The sequence below is a fragment of the Phyllostomus discolor genome, chromosome 9, assembly GCF_004126475.2.
Source record: "Phyllostomus discolor isolate MPI-MPIP mPhyDis1 chromosome 9, mPhyDis1.pri.v3, whole genome shotgun sequence".
NCBI lineage: Eukaryota > Metazoa > Chordata > Mammalia > Chiroptera > Phyllostomidae > Phyllostomus > Phyllostomus discolor.
In genome coordinates, this window is record NC_040911.2 from 1,241,389 (window position 1) to 1,252,003 (window position 10,615).

Sequence of the window (10,615 nt, forward strand, 5' to 3'; positions counted from 1 at the left end):
TCGGCAGCCCTCCGTGATGCACGGAGCCAGCGCTCAGCGCCCAGCACCTGCAGCCGCATCACGCCTTCGCCTCGTGGTCAGACCCACAGGCCAGCGAGTCTGACTCGGGAGTCCAGGGCCGTCATCTCTCCACGAGCTTTGGTCTGGTCAACGTGAGTTCCCCATTTCTACCCACGGGAGCGGCAGTTTTTTCTACGGCAGCTGAGACTTAGGGCGCAGCACCTCAGAGGTACAAGGCGGGCCCTGAACCCTCTGGCCCGCCCTCTCCTCAACGGTGGAGCAGCTCTTCGTGTCGGCCGGTGTAGGTTCTTCCATGCGACCCTGTCCGCAAGGTGGGGTTGCCTGGGTCCCGCCTCTCAGGCTCCGGTGTAACTGAGCTCAGTGAGGCTCCCAGGCACTTCCTCAAGTCCCGCAGGGTGACAGCTCCCACCCAGGCCCCGTGGCGATGCGTCAGGCGGAGCCCTGCGACCGCAGGGGGGTCTGGGGAACACACTGACCCCTCCAGCGCAGGACCCTGCCTTTGTGAACAGAGACCACGCAGGGGCCGGGACACAGAGGCACCACACAGAACACTACAGAGTCGACTTCTGTGAAGAACTCGTGCTGCGTGTGGTTTCTCCCCGGACCAGTTTTTGGGTCAAGACGCAGATTTGGAACCCATGGTAACTTACTCCTGATTCCAGGATCGTGACAAGTGTTACACCATCCAACTGTCCTCCGAGTTCTGAGCGCTGCAAGCTTCTGCCTACCTACGGAACTCAGTTACAGAAAGGGAAGGGCGCTCCTTCTGGAGACATCCTTTCATCCTGGGATACCGCTGCGGTTGGAAGTTACTATTTAAGCAGGATCCATCTCCCCTGAACTGTTTCCCCACCAATCATGCCTAGTTTTGCTGCTGAAGCGAATGAGTCACCCAAAACCGATGGGGCCAGTCCACAGTGCCAGCTCTGCCCTGGCAGCCCACCCCAGGGACCTCCCTCCCCGAGGCAGGCACACAGAGTCCCGGAGTTCCACCACAGAAACCTACGGTGGCCTGAACTGGCAATCGGAGCAGGAAGAGACGTGCTCGCCCATCTGGCTCACCGTCGGCCTGTCTCAGCTCCCCTCCAGAACACGGGGCAGCGGCCCCCCCACGGGTGCAAGCTCGGGAGAACAGCTCTGTGCCATCTCCTGGGGAAAGCGGTGGATGCCACGAGAGACCCCTGACACGGTTTCCACCAAGGAGACGTTACTACTTGCGAAGACAAAAGTCACGTCAGGGCAGGTGGTATCCCCCAGGGTCATGCCAGGCACAGAGCTGGTGCTCAGTGAACGTTCCCCAGTCACCTTAGGGAGAAGCCCCACTTCTTTCTTTGGGTCCCGAGCCAACTCCCACGTCAAGAAACGTCCCCAAGGAGACCCGCTCCTCATCATTTCGTGACGTTTCTCTTCGACATCATCGTCTCTGGGAGGCCCAGACTTCCCCGCTGCCACCGAGTGCTCCCGCCCGCCTGGGCACCGTCCTGAGGGGCCACGGCCAGGTCCCTTCTCAGACGCTGAGGTCTGTGCCTCCAGCCCCGCCCCGCAGGGCCCCCCAGCCACAGAGAGCACCTGAGACCTGAGCCGAGTCAGTGGGTCCCCCCCCGCCCCCCCCCGGCAGAGCAGTGACACTCGGGCTCCGGACGCACGTGCAGCGTCAAGCCCCAGCTCTGACCCCGACCAGCCGGGCGGGCTCCCGATCTCTTTCCCTCTCTGAGCCTCAGTTCCCTTACTCGTAAAAGTCCCCAACCTACCTTCCAGGGCTTTCTCAGAAATAACATCGGTAGTGGGTGACAAAAAAAAACAACCTCTGGTTGCAGAAACCATCACTACGGGAGGAGACTGAGGGTGATAACGTTCCTCAAACAGTGTGGTCCCAGGACCCTTCACGTTCTTTTGTCACGGAGGGCCCAGTGACCTTCAGTTTACACACGGGTTTCGTCGATTGATGTTTTCTCTACCAGAAATTAAAACTGAGCAACTTTTAAATATTTTATTTGCGTAAAATAAACCTATTACATTAACGTACACATTTTATGAAAATTATACTCTCCAAAAAAGTACTAAGAAGAAATTTCACTCTTGCGGATCTTTTGTCGGTGCCCTGAGGGCAGGCTGGGCCCTGGCGTCCGCTTCCGCGCTGGCCCGGCAGCGGTGCGCAGTCTCTGAGCGACACGCTGAGACGCGCACGGCGGCCTGGAGGTCTGGCACCGCCACAAGTGTGGCGTGCGCTAAAGGCCTCGTTGGGGTTGTGCCATCAGTGCAAACGGGCACCAAGTCGTCACAGAGTCCAGCCGTGTCGGGATTGCCGTGACGACACGTCACAGAGCCTGGCAGCGTGTGGGTGCCCAGGGGGCCCCCGAAGGTACTTTGGGGGCCGCTACAGGAGGGCTGCAGCACTGAGACCCACCGCAAGGCGCAGGAGGGTGGACTTCCCACATGGGGACCACATGCCCCACAGGGAGACACCATGGGAGAGGACAGGAGCTTGGGCTGGAGCAGGACCCAGGGAGAGGCTGGGCCAAGGCCAGACCAACGAGGACCCTCAAGGCCCGTGGGTCTCACTGTCAAGGAGAGGAGGCACCCATTGAGGAGCGTCAGCCGGGGAGTGGACCCCCGATGGATGTCTTGAAAGGGGCCCCGGAGGCGGACAGGCCTGGAGTGATGGACACTCGGCGGAAACCAGTGAAAAGGCTCAGAAGGCGGGGCCTGGGGCAGCAGCGGGCTGGCGCCCCCACACCAGGCCTGGGGGAGGGCCCCGGGATGCAGGCTGGTGAGGAGGCCAGAAAGCTTCGTGGTGAGAAGCCCAGGGGCTGACAACACCACCTGGTAACACGTGGTAACACAGAAGGCTGCCAGAAGCGGCCTTTCTGTGCCCGAGTCACCCAGACACTGCGCCTGTGCAGCAGGAGCCGTGACAAGGCGCAGCAAACCAACAGCAAATAGAGCAGGGCCACCTCGGGCCCCAGCTCCCGCTGATAACAACGGGGCGGCTAACACAGGGGCCCAGCGGCACGTGGAGGCGGCCGACGCGCCCAGCGCGGGGCGGCAGCGTGAGAGGTCAGGCCTGGCTGCAGTGGCCCCCACTCACGTCCCCATCTGTGCTGCACCCCTCCACTGAGGGCCCTGGGGACGGCCGTCCGCAGGGCGTGCAGGTCGCGCGCGCAGGTGCTGAATGAGCACGGGGCCCGCCGCCCACCTGCACCCGCGCTCGCAGAGGCTGGGCACCCTCATCGCGGACAGGGGCCCTGAGTACGACGGGGCCCCACCGACGCCGGGGCGAGTCCCTGTGGGGAACCCACTCGATCCCACTCGCGAGGAGCCTGGGGCTGGCCCTGCGTCCCGCGGACGCCAAGGGCCCCCATCACGCCCGGCTCCCGGCCCCGCCGTCCGGTCAGCCGCTCGGCAGCGCCGGCACCTGCGTCCACAGGCCTCCCCAGCGGAGCGGCGGGGCCGGGCGGGGGTGCGATCCCCGCGAGCGGGCGGGCGGGCGGGCAGGAGGACGGCCGCCGCCGGGCCGCGCGGAGAAGTGGAGGGAGGAGGAGGTGGAAGGAGAGGGGAGGGAGGAGGGGAAGGGGGAGGGGGAAGAGGGCGGCGCGCACCTCGCCCCCGGCCCGCCGCCGCCGCCGCCGGCCCAGAAAAGTAGGCCCAGCCGGCGGAGGGCCGGCGCCGTATCAGTCCGCCCGCGCCTGCGGCCGGCAGTCGGGCGGCGGCAGCGGCAGGGAAGCAGCAGCGCGCTGCGCGGTCTCCGGCCCTCCCGGCCTGCCCGGCCCGCCCGGGTTCTCGCTGCCCCGCCCGGCCCGGCCGCTCCCAGCGCCCTCCGCGCCGCATCCGGGGACTACATTCGCGCGGAGTGGCACAGCGGCGGCGGATAAGGGCCGCTTACCGGAGTCGCCGCGCGCCTTGCTCTCCTTGGGCTTCGGGGGGCGGCCCCGCGGCATCGTCGGCGGCGGCGGCGGCGGCCCTCCCCTCGGCCGCACACACACTCACACACATACGCTCGGCGGAGCGCGCACGCGCGGGGACAGGCCGCGGGGACGCGGCGCGCGCCCCGCCGAGCGCGGAGGCGGGCGAAGGGGCCCAGGCAGGCGGCCGTGCGCCCGTGGGCCTCACGGGGGGAAGGCGCCGGAGCGAACTAACGGCAGCGCCGGAATCGCACCCACTGCGGTGGGTTCCATGGCTCGGTGGGCCGCGTTGGGGTCGATGGGCGCGGGCGCGGGGTGGGGGAAGGGACGCTCTGCGCATGCGCGCTCTGCATTAGGGCCTGGAGCACCGGGCGGACGAACGGCGTCCCCTGGCGGCCCGGGCCCCGACGGCTGGCGTCGCCTGGAGGACCCTCCCGGCGTGTGGCCGAACCGGGCACCCCGCTGGGACAGCCGTCGGGGCGGTAACGAGGGAAGGTGCCCACGTAGTAGGCGGGTGCTGAAAGCGCTCCCCAGGTGGGCAGTGGGGGGAGACGGAAACCCGGGCCCGGTGGCCTTTCGGCGCTGGCGCCGCGCGGTGTCAGCACGGCCTCGGAGAGCGCCGCGCGCAGACCTGGGGCCTAACGGAGGGGACGCACCCGGGCCCCCGCACGCCCGTCCAAAGACTACGACCGGTCCGCTGTGGTTTCTCGTCCGTCCGAACTCCCACGAAGTCGTGACGCGAACAAGACCCAGCGTGCTGGGGGGTTAAGGGGCCTCGCGGTCGGAGGAGGAATGTCCACTGCTCAGCAAGTCCCAGGAGCCTGGACTGGCAGCCCCGCGTCGAGTTCAGGCGGTAAAGAGCGATCACCAACGCGTGCGAGGTACTGCGAGGAAATACAAGGCGCTTGGGACCATGGGGAGGAAAGACACCGAAGTAGCCAAAACACTGTAACGGAGGGTTGACGGATCCACGGAGAACCTCGAGAACAAGAACAATTAGACCGTGGGACAGACCCTCAACTCCACCCTAGTAAAATGGTCGCACTGTAGCATGGTAAGAAAGGACTTCCCGGGGGAGGCAACAGGTAGAGGAGGAAAAATCTAAAATTAACTAGGACAGCCATCTGTCAGGTGCTTGATGTGTCTTCAGTCACGTTTAAAAGAAACAAGCCCAGAGAGCTTTTCCGTCCGTCATGGGCCAGCCAGTGCATGGCCAACGGCAAGGTCCCCGACCTCCACCGCCCTGATGCGTGGAACAACTGTCTCCCGTGAAACTGGTCCCTGGTCACAAAACAGGCTGGGGACTGCTGGCCAGTGAGATTTAATTATGAACATCTGCTGTTGTTGAATACTTCTTAGTTATAATCCTTACAACGATCCTGTAAAGAACCATTTGATAGATGATAGTGCTGAGGTTCGAAACAGGAATTTGGTTCAAGCCACAGAGGCCGCAAGCAGGTGAGTCAGTGTTCCCATATAATCCCCATGTGCACAGCAGGGCTGGGTTACGGTACAAGGCTGAGAAAGCAGGTGGGAGGCAGGTGGTAAGAATCCTCGGCCCTTCACAAATCAGCTTGGATGACGGCGGCCTGTGTATAACCATATACCCTATTTTGTTCCGAAGAGAGCTGGAAGCAATTTATGTCCGAGTCGCATGAATGCATGAGGACGGAAGAAAAGAGTGGAGAGTCAAAAGTGCGAACCTAAACTAAAGCAAGTCCTGTGTAGTTACAGCAGAAGAGAAAGTGAATCTCTAGGTGCTGTGTGGCCCAAGTCCAGAGCAGACGTGCTCCCTCACACGCCTCTCGCCCGTAAGACACACCTGTGTCCCTCTCACCATGTGTCCCTGTCTCCTGTCACCACGTTCCTCATCGCAAACATCTCGTCAGCAGAGACCATTCTACCTCCCCTGACAGGGACGCCCTTGGTTTCCTTCTCTGGCCTAACTGCTCTGGCGAGGACAGCCCGTGCGGCGCTAACAGTGGTGTGAGTGAGCCCCACCCCCAGCGTCTTGTTCCTGGTGTTGCCGGGAGAGCTGTGGGACATCTCACCACTGAGCGTGCCGTCAGCTGTGGGTCTGTCACCCGAGGCCTTCACCACGCAGACGTGTTCTCTGTGCCCAGCGCTTGAGAGTTTATCTCGAAAAGGATGCTGAATTGTCAGATGCTTTTTCTGCATCTATCAAGATGAAAATATGGTTTCTATCTTTTCATTCTATTAACATGACATACTACATGTATTGATTTGATTTTTTTCAAAATCTACATGTACAAATCTGTGTATGTGTATATGTTCATCAGGGATGTTTACTGGCCTATAGTTTTTAGTGTCCTTATCTGGGTCTGGTACTGGGACGGTTCTGGCCTCCTAAAGTGAGTTTGTTGAATGTTCCTCTTTTAAAAGTTTTGGAAAACTTTGTTTTGAGAAAGATTGTGTTCATTCTTCTTTAAATGTTTGCTAAAATTCACTGGTGAAACCTGGTCCTGGGCCATTTGTTTGGTGGGAGGTTTTCCAATTATTGTTTCAATCTCTTCACTCCTTACTTGGTCTGTTTCACATTTTCTATTTCTTCATGATCCAGTTCTGGTAGGTTGTATGTAGGTTGGTTTCCCAGATTTAACCTCTGCAGGCGTCTCCGAGTTCCACGGAGGGCTGCTGTTACCTTCCGTTTTGTTTAAAACAGATGGCTACATGGGACATACAAAGGAGCATGAAACATACGTTCCCCAGAACCACACCAGGCACATTCTCCTAGAAGCACCTGCTCTCCTGTCCTGTGAGCACCATCCCCTTGCTGTTGTGGTGCACATTTTATTTAGATGTCTTTAAATGCATGAAGTATTGGTCCATTTAGGGAATCTTTTTAAAGTCCTTCCATGTCTTGCCTCTTCAGTCATTATGATACTTGTGAGATTTACTGATGTTGATGCATGTAGCTGTAATTCATTCCTTTTCACTATTCTATAGTATTTCATTGTGGCACAATGCTCTGCCAGGGGTGGCCAACCCCTGGCCCGCAGGCCACATGCAGCCTAGGATGGCTTCGAATGCCGCCCAACACAAAATCGTAAATTTAAAACCTTTTTTTGCTTATCAGTTTTCATTAGTGTTTGTGTATTTAATATGTCACCCAAGACGACAACTCTTCTTCCCGTGTGGCCTGGAGACGCCAAAAGTTCAGACACCCCTGCCAGATTCAACCCATTATTGATGGACTTTTGGATTATACAAAGTTTTTTGGTTTTTATGAACATGCTATGTGTATTCTCATACTTATTTTTGGTGTTTTAACATGAATAATATATCTTTTGTTTTTTGCTTTCCATTTGTCCCAAATCATCTAAATTTTTCTCTTTCTTCTTTTGGGTTGATATTTTTCTCATTCTACTTTTTTCCTTCACTAGTTTGAAAACTATGTACTATATTCTGCTAAGCATACCTAGAAATTTAAAGATGATACTTCTGAAAAGAGAACGTTAATTTCTTTACCCTTCTCTTAATTTACGTACTATTGTTGTGATTCTGCTGTTAAACTGCAGAAGACGTTTTAGTGCTCTAACTTGTCTAAATATGCTGTGTGTTCCAGTATTTTTGCCCTCCACACTCCTTTTTGTATCTCTGACCTGCTCTCTTTGTCTCATCTGAGCTTTACAGTTTCACTTAGTGAGCATGACTAAGGGCAGACATTCTTGGTTTTTGTTTACCTGAAAATCTCTTTATGTTGTTCTCGTTCTTAAATATCTTTTCTTCTAATTAAATAATTCTAGGTTGACAATTATTTTCTTTCAGTCCAATGAAAACACGCTATTTTGGGCTTGACCTTGGTGGCGGGTGATGAAAATCAGTTACAGTCTCTGTTACTTGGGCGGCCACACTTTTCACGTGAACCTTCCAGACCTGCTCTCGGCCACTGATGTCCCGCAGAGTCCTCGCGGTGTGCCTGTGGACTTGCACTGTCAGGACTTCACCAGGAATTGGGGCGTTACTTCTAAAGCATGCCACGGCCCCAGTCTTCCTCTTTCTCCTTGAACCCCAACCAGACCGGCAGTGGGCTTCTCAGGTTTACTCCCCATGACCACAGCTCAGCCGTGTCAGCTCAGCTGCCTGGCTCTGGGAGGGGGGTGTACAAAGGCGGCCACCCCCTCTCTGGAGCAGCTTCACCCGCACACCAGCGCAGTCAGTCACCAGTTTTTCTACTGGTGGCCGAGACTCCAGAAGGCTGAGAAGGCTTCTCTGGGCTCATCCTGGAGCCAGCGACCCTTAGCTTGCTGTGACCAGGGTTGTGGGGGACACTCATCTAAAGGAGTGGGTGGCTCCCTCTTGGGGTTACTAGCCCAGGGCTGTGTTTCAGAGAAGAGACCAAAGAGGGCTGCATGTTACAATCGCCACCTGGTGGCAGTGCTGCCACAACCACTGTCTCAGGCACGGCGGAGACCTGCTCTTGACTGCATGGGCCTGGCCTCCAGGGTTGAAACAGTGACTGCCCGCGCCTTGGATGCTTGTAATAACATCTGTTTGTCAAGCTACAACTCGGAGGTCTTTCTTAATTGATAGGGTTTTTCCCCCAGATTAACAGCAAAATTGAGCAGCTGGCAGAGTTCTCAAATAACCTCCCCCTAAATACAGTTTCTCCTACAAATAACATCGTGCATTAGTGGTGCCTTTAATGGACCAATATTGACACATTAGTAAAAACCAGATTCCACACTTTACACTCACGTTCACTCTTGGTGGTGCACACTCTGCGAGATTTGACAAACATACTTCACGTGTCCACCATCATGTATCAGAGGATAGTTTCCCTGCCTCCAAATTTCCCTGTGCCCCACCTGCTCACCCCTTCCCTCCTAGCCACTAGCAGCCACTCAGCTTCTGACTGTCTCCACAGTGTTTCCTCTTCCGTAACATCATATAGCTGAAGTCATGTAGTGAGCAGCCTTTTCAGGTTGGTTTCTTTCAGTCAACAGCATGCATTTAAGGTTCCTCATGTCTTTCTATGACTCAGTAACTCTTTTTTTTTTTTAGCACTGGATGATATCCCACTGCCTGGACGTACCCACAGTTTACCCAGCACCTACTGGAGGACCTCTCGGCTGCTTCCAGTTGTCGCCAATTACTGCTGTAAACATCCAGGTGTAGGTTTCGGTGCAGACAGGCTTTCCGCTGCTTTGGGTAAATACCAAGGAGCAGGGCTGCTGGACTGTTCGGTTTCGTAAGAAACGGCAACCGCCGTCCAGAGCAGCCGCACCGGGCCGCGCCCCCACCACCGGGAGCGAGAGCCCCTGCCGTGCCACGTCTTCGCCAGCGTCTGCTGCTGTCGGTGCTCCGGGCCTCAGCCGTCCGGCCGCCAGCTGGTGTGCAATGGTACTGAACCTGCACTTCCTGACGCTGTGTGATGTGGAGCATCTTGTCGTGTGCTCACGTGCCGTCGGTGCATCTTTGGTGAGGCAACTATTCGTATCTTTGCCTATTTTTAAAATTGGGTGGTTTTCATGTCGAGTTCTAACTTTGTATATCTTGCTTACCAGTTATTTATCAAATATGCCTTTTATAATATGTTTTAATATGTGAAATAGGTACACAGGTATTTAAATAAAACATGTTTGTTGGGGTATCACCTAGAGTAACTTCCCATACCATCTGCAGTGTGTGTAATGGTTTTAGGAAATGTTACTTAAATCTCCCAATTAAAATGAAACAGCAGCGATAACACAGCCTCGTTTCTGCAGACACACACTGGAGGCAAAGTGGCCATGACGACGGCCCCCGTGCTCACACATCTGCGTGAAAGCGGACAGACGGCCGGTGCAGGAGGCTCACACACATCAGCCCCGTTGCCTTGGGAACACACTTGCGTGCAGATTTAAACTGTGTTTGTCTCATAATATTCTTCTTGATACCTGTCTTAGTCCATTGGGCGGCTATGACAAAGGACCCCAGACTGGGAGGCTTAAAAGCAACAGAAACTCGGTCTTCACAGTTCCGGAAGCGCCAAGGCCAAGGCCACAGGCCGGCATGGTTGGGCTCCGTGGAGAACTCTCTGAGCTGCAGACGCTGTCTTCCCACTGTGTCCTCCTCACATGGTGGAAGTGGGCAGGGGTCTGGGGGTCTCTTTCAAAGGAAGACTAACCCCCTTCTTGAGGACTGCACCCTCATAACCCGGTCTCTGCCCAAAAGCCCCACCCACTAACACGGTCACAGTGGGGGACAGGTTTCCACACACATTCAGTGCATCAACGGCACCTGAGTGTAACCTCTGCTCCCAGAGACAGATCTCGGCAATAGCATGGTCGTGGACACACTGCCTGTACCAATTGAGTTTTAACTTCAAATGATGTTTAGCGAAGGTTGTATAACTTCTATTGCATTCCAGATCCTTCCAAGAAACACTCTGTACAGTGACACCACAGAAGGAAAACTGGATGGGAGGCCGGCAGGAGGCCGGCGTTCTCACGGGTATTTGTTACTTCCTTGCTGTGTGTTAAGTCACTTAGCCCCTCTGAGGCTCGGTTTGCTAATCTGAAGTGAGTGATTGCTACTGTTCTTTCTAGCTCTGCCACTTGTATGATTCGGTGATTTCCGAAGCTTACCTTTAAGGCATAAGGAATGGCTACATAAAAACACTCCAGAAGTAGGCTATGTCTGACATTGGGCCACGAGAGGAAGGAAACTGGAGCTCTCACTTTATCCCC

General features: G+C 56.2%; 1 protein-coding gene and 1 long non-coding RNA gene across 3 annotated transcripts in view; one reads left to right on the forward strand and one right to left on the reverse strand.

Annotated features, from left to right (window-relative positions):
* Nucleotides 1–4,612, reverse strand: part of ZNF236 (zinc finger protein 236) — a 64,973-nt gene extending 60,361 nt beyond the window's left edge. For both annotated transcript variants that reach the window (XM_036010141.1, XM_036010140.1), the window contains exon 1: nt 3,905–4,612. In XM_036010141.1, coding sequence (XP_035866034.1) covers nt 3,905–3,959 — 55 coding nt within the window. In that variant the 5' untranslated portion in view covers nt 3,960–4,612. The remainder of the gene's footprint in view (nt 1–3,904) is intronic.
* A 767-nt stretch (nt 4,613–5,379) lies between these two features.
* On the forward strand, nt 5,380–9,544 carry LOC118496924. The gene is made up of 2 exons (XR_004899479.1): nt 5,380–5,618; nt 8,949–9,544. It is a non-coding gene; the product is annotated as an uncharacterized LOC118496924 (long non-coding RNA).
* Nucleotides 9,545–10,615: the final 1,071 nt, after the last annotated feature.